The sequence below is a fragment of the Pollicipes pollicipes genome, unplaced genomic scaffold (assembly GCF_011947565.3).
Source record: "Pollicipes pollicipes isolate AB1234 unplaced genomic scaffold, Ppol_2.1 Scaffold_6686;HRSCAF=7923_pilon_pilon_pilon, whole genome shotgun sequence".
NCBI lineage: Eukaryota > Metazoa > Arthropoda > Thecostraca > Pollicipedomorpha > Pollicipedidae > Pollicipes > Pollicipes pollicipes.
In genome coordinates, this window is record NW_023596921.1 from 46,872,881 (window position 1) to 46,890,254 (window position 17,374).

Sequence of the window (17,374 nt, forward strand, 5' to 3'; positions counted from 1 at the left end):
CTGTTGTCTCTGAACGGGTGTCGGCCGCACCCCCTCCCCGATCCCTGCCGGCTCTGACGCCCCTCCCCCCTCGCACCCAACCCGGCCCCTGCCTGCTCTGACTGGGCGTCGGCTGCATCTCCCCCCCACCCCCCTCCCGACCCCTGCCGGCTCTGGCCGGGTGTCCGCCACGCGCCTCCCGACCCCTACTGGCTCTGACCGGGTGTTGGCCGCACTCTCGTGTGTGGGTATGTGTGGGTGGGTGTGTTCGGAGCGACCTCGGCCCGTGCCGCCGCGTGCGGCGTGCCGGCGTTCGGTCACCACGCCGGAAGTTGGCCATTGTGTGACATGCTGGAGCCGGCTTTGTGAGTCAGTGTTGTGGCTTGTCCCCTTCCTGTCGCGTCAACAGCCAGCTTTCCCTGCGAAACTGATGAATTTTTCAAACCGGTGGCACATAAGTCACCCACTGTGAAGACATGTCCAGAATAATGCGCTCTTATGTTGGCGAGTGCGATGCCGAAACGGCACTTTTGTGCGCTTGCATTATGTTGCAAAATAACACACCTATTGCGTTCTTGCCTCGTTATGGTTGGATGGCTATGCTCGCCACATTAAAGAGCACTCTGCAATCTAACAAGCAATATTGCGGGATATGAGTGACCAGGAACACTTTTAACAGAGGGTTTCATCTCCAAACCTACTAACCGAGGCGATTTTGCTCAACATTAAACTATATGACTTAAAGCAATGATTTCCTAGTATTTTGTGTAGCATCTTGTATGGCTCCTTACCTGTGTATTACGCCCTGCTGCTCTTGATCTAACAATTTATGCATATTGTTTTTGTTTGTAGGAAGAATGGGAGAAAGAACTAGAAAAACTCACCGCCAAATTCGAAAAAGATATGAGCAAGCGGAGAAGCAAAGACGACGTCAAGGTTCTAACAGTGAAGCATCTAAAAGAAAAGGAAGAATTCGAGAAGAACATGACCATCAAAAGAGAGAAGAAGAAGGAGTCAGTCACCAGAAAGCTTTTGGAACACGAAAGGTATGTTTTTTGCACTTATTAGTCCAGTATGAGTACTGTATCTCAATTCTACGACCGTATCCATATCCCACAGCCCTTGATTCATTATTGACGCATCCAGTTTGCGCCTGGTATGAGCAAGCTCCGCCTGTAGCGAGTGGAACTGTTTGCTTAATCTGTAGTAGGCAATTCCGCGTTCATCGCATGGCCACCTGTCGACTATGCTGATCCGTGGCCTTCGCGTGACGTCAGAGCCGCCACGGCCGCGCTGGTCGACAAACAGAGCAAGGAGATGATGTCCCTTATCAACGAGCGCAAGATCGAACACATGATGACGCAGCTGGGCGATGAGCGCGAGGAGGACGTGCCGGAGCTGCACGAGTACCCGGCCCAGCCGCCGCCGCCCTCGCCCGCCACCGTCGGCAAGATCGAAATCTACGACGACCCGGAGGTCTTCAGCGAGGTCGACCAGCTGGCCATCCAGGTGCGTGACGTCACGCCGCCGGCCGGCTCTCGCGGCGGGGCGAGCGAGCTCCGCCCAAGTCTCGACGTCAGGTGCTCTGTTGCGTTCAGTTTCCCGACCGGCTTCCAAACGCGTGTTCCGCGCTATTCACTTGCTACTGCACAGAGGGTGTAGATGGGGACCGCATATCGTGGATTGGATGGGAATGGGAGGCGGCCTGGCTGCCAGGACCTATTATAGTCGCGCGTTGTGGGACTCCCTGCGCGTCGTGAACACGCCGCAGTGGTCAGTGGCCGTCGCTTTGTCCATGATGCGTCACGCGGAGGATCTGGGTCACACCGTGGCACTGATGCCCGATTTCCGACAACAGATTGTAGGAAGATAATGGACCGGGGGCTTTTATAGCAGCTGCGACACACCTCTCCATCATGTTTGTTTCATTGTTGTGTCACGCCCGCCGGTAAGTGACCCGAGCAATTAGACCTCTGTCAAGGGAATTAATTAAGTGACTGGGACAACCCTGGGACCTCCAGCGAACTGTTCTGACCTCACAAAATGTTCGTTGCGGATAATATTATCACAAATAGCCTGTCAACGTCAAAGAGATCCCTGATCAAACCGTGCCATCTCGGCCTGGCACACTTGAGCCCCACGGTTGGCTGCACGGCCCCCGCCGGCACGAGCTGGCGCGAGCTCTGTTTACTAATGAGCGGCCACTGGCGTGGCGTGAGCCGACGCGTCTGGCCGGGCGAGGGGCCTGAGCCTCTCTGACCTCTCCCTGCAGGTGGCTCAAGAGGACCAGAAGACGTTCACGGACCTGATCCGCCAGCTGCTCGGCAACTACGCGTCGGACGTGGAGAAGGCCCGGTCAGTGAAGGACGGCGGCGGCGCGGGCACCGAGCGCCTCCCGCGCCCGGCCGAGTCTGCTGCAGTGGGGGGGGGGGGGGGGGGGGGGGGGAGCGAGGGACCCACACCTCGTTCGTGTGCCGTCTCCCGTGCATGGGTGAATGTCCCGTTGGGTACCGCGCTCAGGCTGCACGTCATGTTGGAGATTGTTGTCCGATGAGAGCGCGAGTTTCTTCTGTAAGCGGATGGCGGCGAGGCAAGAGTCCACCTGACCGCTGGGAGACGGCACGCTCACTGCCCGCCTGTCTGAAGCGTGCGCCGCCGGGCCGGGCATGGCGAGAGTCGACGAGCGCCGCGCCGCACACCTCCCACGGCTCTCTGGGAGCGATCTCACGGCTCGTGTGGCCGGGGGCGGGCTGCCCGCCTCCCGTCGCCGCCAGATGGGGCCGTGCTGGCGCTCTCACTTCCGCCGCCGCCGCAGCGCACGCGCGCCAGCCACCCGCCAATAGAATCAAAAATGTCCCCCCCCCCCGAGATGTACGCGTGTCTCACCGCAAAAAGGAAACAAAAAACAATCAGTGCTTCCTCTGCTCAGGCATCTTGTGTAGCTTAACTACAGACACAGCATGGGTAACTAACGATATAGCATGAGTGAAATATGAGCACTGATCTTACAAATGAAAAATCTTGTGAGGACTATCGTCCCATTTGGTGAGTTAGTATGTACACACAGCGTTATTATGTACCATGGAAGCGTTGTGGAGTCCTGAGAAGGATTGAAGGGAGTTCCGACTCTTCGCCACTCACGCGTCACAGTCGGCACGCTCTTCCCGGGCACCTCGGTGGTACAGCGCTGATCTCATGGCCAGAGCATCCCGGTCTGAATCTGAGCGATTCCAGGGAGAACCATTGAGCTGTAACGCGTACATGGCTGCCTCAGTTAGCTTTTTCAGGATACAAGAACACCTGACGACGACCGCACAATGAACTGGCCAAAACGTTTCGTACATTTTAGCGCACCAGGCGAGGGCGGTGATCAGAACAGCTATTCCATTCGTAATCCTAACACCTCGTCTCGATAATTTCGTGAAATTACAGCACGCGTCTGTCGCCGATTCAGTGTCGGTGTATTGTAAGATCGCGTGTTCAGCCCAAAGCGGAGCCAAGTGTGAGCAGCCGGTGTGTTTCATCTAAGATTGCTAAAGGTTTGAGCATGAACGCTCTCATGCTGGTGCTCATGGCACGTGTGTTGTTAGTGAACTATTCAGTGCTACGCTATTCAATGCTGCGGCATGCGGCAGCCGGTGTGTTCCATCTTTGATTACTGAAGGTTTGAACACGAATGTTCACAAGCTGGTGCTCATGGCATGCGTGTTGTTAGCGAACTATTCAATGCTACGCTATTCAATGCTACCCCAGCCGCTGTGTTCTTCTGGGATTACTGAAGGTTTGAATACGAATGTTCACATGCTGGTGCTCATAGCATGCGTCCTGTTAGTGAATCATTCAATGCTACACTATTCAATGCTACGGCAGCCGGTGTATTCCATCTGGGATTACGGAAGGTTTAAACATGAATTTTTACACGCTGATGCTCATGGCATGCATGCTGTGAGGGAACTATTTAACGCTTCACTTCACAGTTCGTGCTGCCTTTGGTCGAGTTATCACAAGGCTGAAAAATTCCCCCTTCCCCCCCCCCCCCCACAACGACATACACTCACACGTCACGCTATCTCGCTACGAACGAGCCAACACCGGCACAATCGCTGTGGCGCCAGCCACAATCATCGAGCGCTCTGGCTTTCAGAACGATCTTCCGTTGGATCACTGTGAAGAACCTCAACCAGATGAACTTTGAGGATGGCGTGCGCACGGACACGCCCATGGGCCTGCTGCGCGGCATCAAGTACGGCACCGAGAGCTACCACGTGCTCTTCAAGCGGCTTTGCAGGTGAGCAGGAAAGCTGGGCGCTCACGTGGGGGACGGCCGGTGGTACAGCTCGCGGAGTGGGGGGGGGGGGGGGGGGCAGGGGAAGGTAATGGCACGGTTCGTAGGGAGAAGGGGCTGGTTTGGCTCAGGCGATTGTATTTGGATTTGATTGTGACTGCTCTGGCTTAGGGTATGGCTGATACGGCCCGGGGGATGCCTGGTGAGGTTCAGGGAATGGCTGGACGGGTTCAGTGGATGGCTGGTACGGTCCAGGGGACGGCTAGTACGATCTATGGAATGGCTGGACCGGTCGAGGGAATGACTGGACCAGTGGACCCAGTGGACGACTGGTACGGCCCGGGTACGTCTAGTACGGTCTGTCCGGGGGGGGGGGGGGGGGGCAGCTCGGTGGCTGGAGACGGATAGTTTGTTCTGGGGACGGAGGCTGCGGCCCGAAGGTGGGGTTCGGCTCGTGTGGTTCGTGTCGCAGAACGACTAGCTTGGCTCGAGGGCTACTGCCACTTCACGGGGAGGGGCTGCTTCGGCTCGGGGAGCCGGATGCTTTTGCTCGAGGTCACGGCTTCGCTTGTGTCTAGCGGTCAGGCGGGATCGAAGCGAGCAGCCGAAATGCCACCTACAGCCTTGTGAGTGCACGTTACAAAAACTCACAACCCAGGCGTTTGTCCAAATGGCGTATTTGGCTGTCGCAGAAAAACGGACGGTGCTTCGTTGTGCTCACGTACTACACATTGGTAGTCTTGGAAGCAAACGCTGAGAAATGCAGCAAGACTGCTGACAAAAAGACCGTAATGCTAGAGCGGGTTTCGTTGTCGACAATGCGGGTTGTTGTTGCGTTATGCAGTGGTTTTGTTGTGTGACAACCTCTAATTGATATACTTTTTTGTTGGGGTTGCGTAAGGCATTGGTGCGATCAGATCCATAGACCATGTCTTAGGCATCAATTGTTCCTGATTCCTCTCGTTTTCAGAGTTGATTAATATTGCCGCTGGGTGCGACCGACTTTTGGCTGTAACTGGTTCATTAATTGTTGCGTGGTTTGCAATTACACTCATCCATATTCTGCCTAATTGTCAACAGTGTGCCGTTAAGCCAGCAGTATGCCTGACAGTCACTGGCTCCAGTACACCATCTAACTGTGCCCGGCCGGTGCACTTCGCTAAGTGCTCGTGTTGACACGTCTCGCGGTCGGCCGAAGCCGAACAACGGCTCGAGGTTGGTGAAGCGTTCTGTGAGAGCCGCGCCTGCGCCGTGACCGGAATGACCTATCGCGCCTCGGCCGCAGCTACGCCGGCCTCCACTGCGTGGTCATCAAGGGCTACAGCAAGTCTGCCGGATACCAGCCAGGAGTCAAGTTTGAGGACAACCGATTCCGCAACTCTTGGAACGCCGTCTACGTGGCCGGTAAGTGAGCGGCGGCGACTGCGGGCGGGCGCGGGCTGCGGTGGTGCCTGCGAGGCAGGCGTCGGCGCCGGCTGGAGCTGAGGCTGCCCTGGCACAGCGGGACGGGCGTCCGCTGTCAAGAGCGGGCCGGTCCGGGCGGCAGGTGGGGCCGGGCTGACACGGGCTCCGGTCGCCGGACGCCGGTGGGCTGGCAGAGGCACAAGGCCGCTTGTTCCGCCACAACACTCACTGGGACACTCCATGACCGGACCAGTTTTTGCCCGATCTAAAACGTAAGCCAGATTCTGGTGACTGACCGGTTTTGGTATTCCACAAAAAAACGCCATGCATGTGCCGTGATGTAATTCATTGTCGGTCGTGTCATTGTCACCGGTGTTTGTGGCGTGCAGCTGTGTAGGCTATGTGAGCGGCCATTGTGACGCTCACCTGCTCTTGCTCACTGTCTCCTGTCTTATAGCCTAAAGTGCAGTGGGATAGGCGTGGGAGCAATCAGCTGTCACGTGATGGGGGAGGTTTGGGATATCAAACTCCTCCCTCCCCATGTGGAAATTTTAGCCCCAATCCTATAGTGGCCAATGAAAAACTACTTAAGTCTTTGTCCCCTGTCTCTCGTGCCCCCAGTCCTGGAGAACGTCCAGTTCTCACCTGCAATTCTTGCGTGCTCAGTTACTGAAATGCTTTCCCCGTACCCCAACAACAGGAGCATGGCGGTTCGTCCAGTGCAACTGGGGCGCCCGACATCTGGTCAACGCCAAGGAGGTGCCCAAACCTGGCAACAAGAACAAGTCGGACAGCCTGCGGTGAGCGACGCGACCCGTCCCGCCCACGCGCCGTCCTGGCCGGGCCGCGTCTACGACTGGCCCCGGCACGGACGGGCGCGCGCCGGCCGCCGCTGGAGATTCAGCGATGCGGCGCCGTCCGGCGGACTGCGGGCCTGGCAGGCTGAGGCGTCACTTGCGGTGTCGAGCGCGTCCCGGCGTCGGCAGCCGGGGCCACGGCCTCGCCCGAGCCCATATGCGGAGTTCAGATCCGGCATGCGGTGGAAGGGATGCGGCTTTTCTCGGCCTCCAGTCGCGTGTTTGGCAGTGGTGACCGGGGAGGTGGCGCGGTTTGCGATAACCAGATAGGGGAGCTCCGGCCATGACCAATACCAAACGGCGCTTTGTGCTTTGGCCTGCTGTGGCGCTCTTGCAGTCGGAGGATTTTGTTTGGTTTGGATCAGAGACCTTTCGGCCAGCAGTGACCATTTGAGGGCTATGCGATGAGGGTGTGGATAATGGTGGGACGAAACAGCATGCACGGTGTCCTCTGCGGGTACTTAGCCGACACAGAGACCTGTATAACGGGCATATGCTCTGCGCTCGGACGGGTCCCTGGCCAGGGGTCACATAGCCTATCATGTAGCACATCTAGCCTGGCCCAGGTCAACAGGGCGTCGCGAGGACGCAGGATGAAGCGAGAATGCGGAAAGAAAGGCGGATGTCATTCACGACTTTACTCCTCGCGTTTTCAAACACTGTGCGAGGGTGCTGCTGAAAGATAGAGCCACAGCAGCTTTGTCTGGCACCGGGCTAGAGCGTTGACGCGGGGCGAAAACGTCGTCCTGAGTCTGCCGGCTGAGGTCACCCCTTGACCTGTTGACTCCCGCTCCCCCAGATACGAGTACGACGACCACTACTTCCTGACGGACTCCAAGGAGTTCATCTACGAGTTCTTCCCGCTGCAGCCGGAGTGGCAGCTGCTGCGCCACCCCATCACGCTGCAAGAGTTCGAGGAGCTGCCGTTCGTGCGCTCGCTCTTCTTCCGCTACGGCCTCTGCTTCCCGGACGAGGACACCAAGGCGGTCATGCACACCGACTCCACGGGTGAGGCAGAGCGGCCACGCCGGCCTGACTTTGGTCAGCCGGTCGGACCTGTGACGGCGTGAAGCTGACGGGCTCGTGAAGTCCCGGGCATCTGTTATCAGGTGTCCTCCGCCGTGCATCGCACATTCAAATCTGTGTCGTGCTAACAGTACATGATCCACGTGTTCCGAGTTTCAAGTTGTCGTTTCCACGCTGCGTTCTTTTTGTGCCGGCGAACGGAGTGGACCTCTGATGACATCTCTTGTAGATCTGATACGATGTGCAGGATTCGTCGAAGAGCGAAGATAGCATCACTTGCGTCATGAATTGACGACATTTGTGACTTTTAAACGTCAGTGGGGCTTTAAATTTGTAGCACATATATGACGTGCGAACTACCCGGGCACAGTGTTGCCAGACTTGCGCTTAGGCGAATCCATTCGGTGGAGTCGGCCTCGACTGATTCTCACGGCAGTGTTGGGACGATGTTGGTTCGAATGTCGGGCGCCGCCTTACAGCTCCCTCACCTGCCCTTTTCCGCAGGCGCGGCTACCATCCGGATCGGCATGCCCACTCACATGCAGTCCTCACTCATCTTCCACTACAATCTCAAGTTCTACGACAACGACGGCGACACGTACGAAGGCGTCAGCCTCAAGCGGTTTGTCATGCAGGTGAGAGTGCTGGGTGCCGCGGCCGGGGGCCTTGAGTGGGTTCTAGGGGGCGGGGTGGGGGGGGGGGGGGGGTACACCGCTGCCGCGACTTGGCACCGCTCCATCATCCGTCGAGATTTAAGGGCAGGTTGTTCTGAAAAGAACAACTAAGCTTGAGTGATGCGATCGGTGTCATGTCAACTGTCGCATTAAGTTAGTTTATCGAACCTAACCCTGTTAAATGAACTATCACCTACGCGACGAAAGCGCGCACACACATTCAACACGTTCCAAAACGTGACTAGATGCAAGTCCACATGACGGCTACTGGGGCGGCTATCGGCAGCGTCGGCTCTGGTCGGGCGCCAGCTGGTTACGTGTGCTGACCCGACGGCTCGGCGTTGCCGCAGTCGGTCGTGGGCAACATGGTGGCGTTCCGCGTGCACGCGCCCACCAGCGGCGCCCTGCTGCTCGACATCTTCGCCAACGCCGTGACGCCGCGCGAGTACCTGACCGGCGAGCCGATGAAGTTCAAGTCGGTCTGCAAGTTCAAGATCGTGTGTCGCGACCTGCAGACGGTGATGGTGCCACTGCCCGACTGCGCCAGCGGCGAGTGGGGGCCGATGAAGGCCAACAGGTACGACATCGCCGTCGGGCCCTCCGCGCGCTCCGCCAGCCCTGCTGACAGAGGAGCCCCCTCGCGCTGTTCGGATGTACTGTCATGGCCGTGTTGTGATGTGGCGCAGCGCTGGCTGGCAGGGTCAGCGGGCTATTCGTGCCATAGCCCGTCGTCTGCACGTGGTAAAACTTGATGATCGCGATGCGTACATGAGCATGTGCGTGCGCATGATTCGCGCAGAATTGTTGGGGTGTTTGCTAGTGCTCCCGGGCTCCAAACTGAAGTGAGCCGCATCACATTAGTTCGTATGACGCGTCCGAGATCCCTGTGCGCGATGGTTTTATTACGCATTCCTGTGGCCACATTAGATGACTCTGTCATGGTGCCGTTCCGCGACTGCACGCTCGCGACAGGCGGCCGCCCCTCTCCTGCGCTGTTCAACTGACTTCGAGTCGTCTGACACAGCCGGCGCACCTCCCGTTGGAGGACCGTTCGCCCCGTTTGACATAGCTGTTAGCGTCCTGTCCACAGACTGTCTGACCCCACCTGGCAGAGATTGTTTGCGTCTCCTTCCCGTCTGACAAGGCTGGTGGTCGGTTCGCGAGCCGTTTTACCCCATGCGACAAAGCTGGCGTGCTCCCTCCGTCTCGGTCAGACCGTCTGCCCCCCCCCCCCTGACCTGGAGATCTGTGATGAACCTGCCGCTCGGCCCCACCTAACAGCGCTGGTGACCTTCCTCCGTCCCGCAGGCTGTTCGGCCTCATTCCGGTGACACACCCGGACGCCCTGATCTTCTGCAACCGGGAGCTTGAGGTGCAGTTCCGCATGTCGCGGCCGCTGACCGACTTCATGGCCACGCTGCACCGCAACGGCACCGAGGAGAAGCGGCTCGGAAAGTACGTGAGCCACAGCGTCAGCGGCGAGCTGGTCACCGTACGCATCACCTTCCCCGAGGAGGGCCAGTACGGCATGGACGTGTACACGCGCGAGGTGCAGCGCGGCGAGCACGAGTCCAACGAGAAGCACCTGCTCACGCACTGCTGCAAGTATCTCATCAACTCGTCCAAGAAGAACTGAGCGCGGCAAGCGGCGGCGGGAGTGCGCATGCGCCAGCGACTGAGCGCCGAGCAGGGCGGAGCTGGCGTCGCTGCGCCGCTTGAGCTGCGCCGTGGAGGTGGCGGGCGTGGCACCGGGACCGCGTCCTGGCTGATGCCGATGTAACGTGACGCACCGCGCGAAGCGTCTGGCGCCGCTGGGACGCGCCTCACATCGTGCGAAACGTCTGGCGCCGCTGGGACGTGTCTGATGCCGTGCGAAGAGTCTGGCGCCGCCGGGACGTGCCTGGCGCCACGGCGACCACCAGGCGCCAGTGGGACGTACCTGGAAGCGCGCGTGGAGGACCCCGTCGCCCACTGGTGCTGCGGGAACGTGCGTCACCGGACGGCGTCACACTGCTGGCACCTCTGCCCCAGCCCGGCCGCAGAGGCGAACCCAAAATGTGTGGGCGGTGGCCGGCGCCCGACACGAGCCGAACCCCAGCTGGCCAGCGCAGACGAGTGATAACCATCGCAAACGGCCCCGGTCGAACACCAGCTAGCTGGATTTTAAAACGAGGAAGGCAGCGTGCCCGCTCCCCAGTTCACGCGTATTTACGGCAGCTGCTGTTCCCTGAAGAGGTTGTGGGGGTAACGAGCATGACCCGTTTTTCCCGTCCTGCGTTCTGGTTTCGTATGCTTGAATTAACGGACCAGCATGAGCGCTAACATGCATGGTTAAATTGAACACTATCGGCACGTGGAATGTTGTCTTCCACGATCGTTTCATGCGCGGAGCACGTGCGCGAATTACGGGACCAGTTTACACGCCTTAGCTACGGCGACGAACATATGCTGTGTTGTGCTAACCGACCAAATCTTCCATGCGCGGGCGTTGGACGGCTCAGAGGTCCTCCGCCGCGTGTGACGTTGACGCGTGTTGTGTGTGTGCCAGGTTGGAGAATGTGCAGGGTCCGGCGGAGGCCGGCTCCCACCGGGGCCGCCGGATTCTGTCGGCGCTAGCGTGGTGTTGTTTTGTTAAGTGGTACTGGTAATATGCCGTACCAGTGTCACACGCAATGCGCTTGAACGGTCCTGTTGATGCGCTACGCTGTCCGAGGACGCAGATGCACCGCCGCAGTCTGCTCATCTTTCCTTGTTTGCGAACATCTGTGGTGAAGGTGAGCGCATGGACCTATTTAATATTTAATGTAAGCTGTTGCAAACACCGTATCAATAAACAGTAACGGTTAATTTCTGACGTTTAGCTTTTTGCCGAATGTCGTTTGGACTCGACAGTCTCACAGGGTCTGGAAGTCTAGTACCGTAACACATGATCTGCAGATCACACCGATAATGTTGAGGTTGACGCATCCGCGTTAACCACTGCTCGTTCGGGAAGCCACAGGTACAGGGTCCGATTCCCCTCGGTGCCCGCTCTTCTTGCCAGGGTGGAAAGCAAGTGACTTCCTATAGTCTCAGCAGCTACGTGCGTTGTTAAGCCCCAGTGACGGACGTTGTTGATCTTCTCCGTTGCGCTGCGGCATGTGATCCAACACGTGATTTTTACTTGTGGCTCGTCGTTTGTCGGAGGTTTGAATTGCAGCGAGGGTCGTTCAGGTGCAACATCTCTCTGACAGCAGCTTGGCGTATCTGGCCGAGAGCAACTGTGACAAGTGACGGTAGTGAGGGCGAAGACGGCGAGCCCGGCGCGGACAATCTGCAGCCTATCACAGAAAGTTGAGCTTGTGTATCCCGTTGACCAATCTACTTCCTGAACTGCTCGGAACAGGAGCAGCTCGAGTACGTGTGTGATCATGGAAGCGGATACTATCCGCAGACGTCGGCGTATCAGCTGGCTTTGGTCGTTCCAGTTTTCCCGGTGTTGTTGCACATTACACCGCATTTACAGTCAGTCCTTTATTAACCGATAAACGTTCATATCTGCACATGACGAATACTTTGGCAACAACATCAACAAACAGGGGAAGGGGGGGGGGGGGCGCACGAGCAGCGTATGCAAACAACGCGCGCCACTAAGCACGCACGCGCACCAGCCAGCCCCATACTCGTCACACAGATACGGCCAGCAGGGCTCTTTGGCTTCTTTGCGGCATTGACACAGCACCGTCTAGCAGCCAGACCACCGAACCGAAGACTATGGCTGGGTTCGGCTGGCTGGGGCCGGCGGGCACCGATGATCAACAGTCTCCAGCACGGACGTCCGTGGCTAGCCGCGGTCGGGGCAGCTGACACGCCCGGAGCGGCGCGCTGAAGATGCGACCGCGTGCGCGGCTAGCGCCGACGGCAAACAGGACCGGCCGCCGCGGCAGGCCGAGTCGGCAGACGCCGCCGCTCGTGAGCACACGGTGCGGACAGGTGCACGGCGCAAACCGCGAGTACATCACGCCGAACATCGGCAAACGCTCACGAAGCTGATACGTCACGAGCGCGGGTGGCGATGGCGTTCAGGGGTTCGTTGTCGTGGCGTAAAGGCTTCACGGGCGTGGATGTCGTCGCACGAAGGGTGTGCCTGAAGACACGATGCTAACGAATGAAATGCAAAAAATACCACCGTGTTTAAAATGTCTTTCGATGAGAACACCATCTTCGGTGGTGACGAAGCCGCGAGAGAGCTAGCCATCAAGCTCGCACATCATGAACCATATGAACCATGAGGGCCTGCAACATCCTCCGCGGTCACGTAGTCCAACAACGGGCTCAGACGCATTCAACAGAGTGCATTTCAAGGGAAGGCTCGTATGATATGGATGACTTGAGGTCGGAAGATAAGCGAAAACTCGCAGGTACACGACGGAACGAACTGGTCTTGGAGGTCGGCGACAAATTCACACGTAACACCTACATTTGTGACTACAAAGCCCACACTTGAGAGTACAAGGGACGCAGCGTCTACACCCAGATAAACAGAGCGCCGGCCCCAACCGGTGACTAATAAGCAGACCTACACAGCGACAGCAACAACCAGCCGCCGCAGCGCTCTAACGCGCCGCGTACGGCCGCTCAGCACACCGAACATGAGCCCCATCTGTCGCCCCACAGCACCAGTAAGCGGTGTGCCACGTTTGGACTGGCACAGCTAGACTGTGACCGGCCTCGCGCGGACCCGAAGTTTAGAGGCGCGGAAGACCAATTAGAGGCCACAGGCGCGCGCCGCTTATCCACGCACGTCTTACTACCAGCAGCATCCGGGCACACGCGGGAGATCAGTCAGAAATATCGCGAGGCCGCCTGCTGCGGCCGGACGCTGTGAGAATTTAACAGGATCATCGTGCCGCGTGTGACGTTACAACTAAGTTGCCGCGGGACACCACTTCCATATAACGTGTGTGCGTCAGCTAGAGGACACCATGACAATATATGGTGTACGCAGTTGGACGGCAGAACTCCTGGCGAATGATGGTATTAAAATAGCCATACTCAATCATTTTGGTGTACAAGAACTTATCGCGATCGTAACAATAATCGATTCAGGAATATTATCACATAATTTACACATCAAGGCATTCAGTTCGGACGAATCAGAACATTGCAGACATGCAATCATCGTCAATTGCAACTCTGGCAAGACGTTTTCCATACAGAAAGTCTTTCCACGGATGCAAAATTTCATATGTTGGCAAAAGGTCTATTCTGAAGGAAGATCAGCTAGATTGTGACAGTACCACCAAGCTGTCCAATGTCTGCAGGAAGGCTTGTCCGACAGCTCATCATGCGTCTGTGGATAATACTATATTGAGAGGCGGGCCCGCTTACCACCAGCGCCATCCCGCGACCGAGCAGAGCGCGGCATGGACGCCCCCGCGCGCTGGCGGGGGGCGCGCCGACCGTTGGCGTCACGTGCCAGCCTCAAGCGCCTACTTCTCCAACAGCAGCTGTCGCAGCAGCTCCACGCAGCGGCGGCTGCCCTCCTGCGCCTCGGCGCTGAAGCGGGCGAAGTTGAGGAAGCCGTGGCACACGCCGTCGAGCACGGTGAGGCCGACAGGCACGCCCAGCTGCCGCCAGCGGCGCGCCATCGACACACAGTCGTCCAGACACGGGTCCAGGTGGCATGTGAGCAGGTGCGTGGCCGGGCAGCACGCCAGCACCTCGTCGCGCTCGAAGAACGGGCTGAGCCGCGGGTCCGGGTCCACCTCGAAGTAGCGGAACTCGTCTGTCAGGGAGTTCGCCACCAGCGTGTCCAGGTCGTGGCTGGCCAGGGTATGGCCCAGCTTGCGCCGCTTCGGGTTGAGCGTGTAGTTGACCTCGGCCTGGCCACCGGCCGCCGCCGTCGCCGCCGCCTCGCCGTTGCCGCCGCCGTCGCCAGGCTCTGGGGACGGCTCGACCGCTGGCGGCGCGTCGCCGCTGCGCGCGTGACCAGCGTACGCGTGCAGACAGCGCATGAGGAAGCCCAGCGGCAGCACCGGGTCCATCACGCAGAGCAGGCGAGCCGCCGACGGCGTGAAGGACGTGTTGAATGGCGTGTACACGAGGAACTGGCCGTCGGGCACGCGCACACCGCGCTTGATGGCCTGCATGGTGACGGTGGCGACCAGGTTGCCGCCGGCCGAGTCGCCAGCCACGATGATGCGCTCGCCGGTGGAGCCGAGCAGGCGGCAGTTCTTGACGGCCCAGCAGTAGGCGTAGAACGCCTCGTCGGTGGCGCGAGGGAAGGGCGCCTCCGGCGCCAGCGAGTAGTCGATCGAGAAGATGGGCACGTCCAAGTCGCGCGCCCACTCACGTAAGTACACTTCGTGAGACTTGGACGACTGGGCCACGAAGCCGCCGCCGTGGCAGTGCACCACCAGGCACGGGCTGGCGGCCAGCTTGGCGGGCCGCGAAGCGCGACCACCCAGCATGCCCTCGCGCCGCCGCGTGGCCAGCAGCCGGCAGTGCACGGAGTCGGGCCCGATGTGCACGGTGGGCGGCGGCACCTCCACCGAGCCGGCGCCGTCGGCGCGCGGCAGCACCAGCGGCTCCGGCGGCAGGCCCACCGTGATGTTGACGGCCGCTGCCGGACACGCCACCTCCGGGTACATCTGCAGGAACTCACTCTCCTGCTGCGACCAGAAGCCCTTGCAGAAGTCGATGTCGGCATAGCGCGAGATGTTGACGATGCGCTTCGCGCGGTACTCGGGGTCGGTGAGGATGCGCCGGAAGAAGACGGACGCCGTCGCCCAGCGCCGGAACGTGCTGCCCGAGTTGTAGAAGTAGTGGCTGTACATGCACATGAAGCAGGCGATGCGCAGCAGCACGGCCTGCATGGACGGACAGTATTGAGAGCCCATCATCCGGCCGTAGAAGCAGTACTGGTTGATCTCCTCCGCCTTCTTCAGCAGCTCGATCGGCGAGTGCCTGGCGTCGGGGAAGAGCGAGCCGGGCTCACTCCAGCCGATCAGCGTGTTCAGATGCTCCATCATGGTACCGATCGAGACCATCCACTGGCACCAGGCCTCCACGTCCTTGGCGCAGTCCTTGCGGCTCGGCAAGCGACGCCCGTTACTGTTGCGGATCTTGAGACAAGTCTCGTGGCTGGCGTTGACCATCTTGTCAAACATGTCGACGAACGAGCGGTACCCATTGCCCGGCACGGCTTCGGAGAAGTCGTAGTCCCGGCAGACGCGGCGCACCTTGTCCGCCTTGGTCGCTGTCGCCTCGTAGTGGTCGGCGAGTGATGTCAAGCCGATGGCCAGCCGCTGGCCGTGCTCACTGACGTCATCTTGGAAGAGCAGGGCACAGGCTCGTGCCATGGCAGACAGTGACTGCTGCCGGTTCTCATCCTTGGTTGGTGGCGCGGCTGGCGACTCGGCTGGTGGCTCAGCAGGGGGTGCGGCCGGAGCCACAGCGGAGGTGGCCGATGACTCAGTGCTGGCCATCCTCACTGACAGCTGAAGCTTGCTACCAGGTCGGGCAATGAACTTGACTAGCGCACGTAGGTGCAGGGCCATACACTGGGCACTGCTGACTGGAAACTGACTTGCCAGGCACCTGAAACAAAATGTGGGTATATCACATATATATATATATATATATATATATATATATATATATATATATATATATGTATATAGAATCACTAATGGCAAGTCAGGGCATTAGTGATGCTAATTACAAAATATAAATACACAAGACCAAGCAAAACAAGCAATGTTATTCAAACCCTACAGTTCAAGAATGGTACAGTTAACAAACAGCACAAGAAAAGGGTTGTTAGTGGCTTTCAACACCTCAACATAATATACAACATAGTACCCATTCCTCAGATTCCACCCAACTGGAAAGATCCAAGCAAATTTGCCTTTTACTAGCTTGGCTCGATAGCAGTAGCATGGGAGCAACAAAACATTACAGGAAAAGTAGATATGTGGCATGCATGCTCTAAAATCATTGCAGTGATGTTGCTGCTTTGCTGGACATGCTCTATGTAATATGCATTCTTTACAATATGGGGATGGGTTATTCTAACCAATGCCAGACTTATCTATGCCAGATTTTTAAACAATACTTTTGAGTAAGGCCCTGTCAAGGGATTCATAGTGCCAGTTTCTATTGAGAGCTTTTAAGAGAAAAATGTAACTGCCAAGCCCATCTCAGCATGTTCCAAACCAGCCATAAACTCTCTAAGCCATAACCTCACTTAAGCAGCATGCCGACACATGCACCAAAGTTATCTTTGAGATGGGAAACAGGCATCAGTTTCAGATAGCATACCTACATGCAGCACCCACCTATCTACTGGGTGACTGATGCATTTACCTACACCTAGTGGTACGTGACAATTTTTGGCACCCACATTGTGGAAGATTTCAGACAGAATTTCACTCTGAAGGAAGCAGGGGCTGAGCCAGTGAGACCAACTTAACACGCAAAACACTGGTCAAGTATCTGAACAACATACCCCGTCAAACTGGTTCGCACCAACCTGTGCAGATCCTGCAAAAGGCGGGGCCACCACACGCCTTCTCACCGCCCCTCACGTCTTCGTAAGCCAATGCAAACGCGGCGCACTAACAATCATTCACTCCCCACCTCTCTTTCAAAAAATATAAATGACGTAAAGGAGAGTGAACTGTGGCATCCGTTCTGTCATCACTGTGCTACAAAAGTTCTTATATGTCTGCTTGCTATAAATTTCAGTGTTTGAAACGTAATTTTAAAATTTAAATGTGTTATAAGACGTGATTCACTAAAACCGATAGCTTACCAGAGAAATGTACAAGTAGCATGACATCATACGAACACAAAACCCAACGTCTATTGGACTACTTGGCCAGAGCCAGAAACCAGAATAATAGAACACTGCCTGGGAACTTTGGCGTGATTTCGGGTTGCGTACAAGGTAGGGGGCGGAGGGCGTTCAAAATACTCAGAAATATTAAAATTAAGCCGTCGGCATTGTTGAAGTGCGCATTAAATCAGTATTTGTGTATTCCGCCTCCCATATATTTTTAACCAGGTTGAGCAACAAGTGGACTTTCGACCGCAGCTGCCTCTGGCGCGCATTTCGAAACAGTAGGGAAGGAAGAAAGGTACCTATCTACATATCTGGGTAGTCA

The 17,374-nt window shown here is 57.5% G+C and overlaps 2 protein-coding genes across 3 annotated transcripts in view; one reads left to right on the forward strand and one right to left on the reverse strand.

Annotated features, from left to right (window-relative positions):
• The window catches only part of Hil (peptidase hillarin), a 31,540-nt gene extending 21,534 nt beyond the window's left edge, over positions 1 to 10,006 (forward strand). The window contains exons 3-12 of the mRNA XM_037231014.1: positions 832 to 1,025; positions 1,257 to 1,488; positions 2,252 to 2,334; positions 4,124 to 4,267; positions 5,550 to 5,668; positions 6,369 to 6,468; positions 7,325 to 7,533; positions 8,056 to 8,186; positions 8,576 to 8,802; positions 9,534 to 10,006. Of these exons, the coding sequence (XP_037086909.1) occupies positions 832 to 1,025; positions 1,257 to 1,488; positions 2,252 to 2,334; positions 4,124 to 4,267; positions 5,550 to 5,668; positions 6,369 to 6,468; positions 7,325 to 7,533; positions 8,056 to 8,186; positions 8,576 to 8,802; positions 9,534 to 9,861 (1,767 nt within the window). The 3' untranslated portion in view covers positions 9,862 to 10,006. The remainder of the gene's footprint in view (positions 1 to 831; positions 1,026 to 1,256; positions 1,489 to 2,251; positions 2,335 to 4,123; positions 4,268 to 5,549; positions 5,669 to 6,368; positions 6,469 to 7,324; positions 7,534 to 8,055; positions 8,187 to 8,575; positions 8,803 to 9,533) is intronic.
• A 1,729-nt stretch (positions 10,007 to 11,735) lies between these two features.
• Hsl (hormone-sensitive lipase) lies at positions 11,736 to 16,828 on the reverse strand. 2 transcript variants are annotated; one of them, XM_037231447.1, is made up of 2 exons: positions 16,741 to 16,828; positions 11,736 to 15,806 (listed from the first exon to the last, which is right to left on the reverse strand). In XM_037231447.1, the coding sequence occupies exon 2, from the start codon at positions 15,764 to 15,766 to the stop codon at positions 13,697 to 13,699; it is 2,070 nt and encodes a 689-aa protein (XP_037087342.1). In that variant the 5' UTR covers positions 15,767 to 15,806; positions 16,741 to 16,828; the 3' UTR covers positions 11,736 to 13,696. The 2 variants fall into 2 exon arrangements, with proteins under 2 accessions (XP_037087342.1, XP_037087341.1); XM_037231446.1 differs by having other exon boundaries at positions 16,717 to 16,791.
• Positions 16,829 to 17,374: the final 546 nt, after the last annotated feature.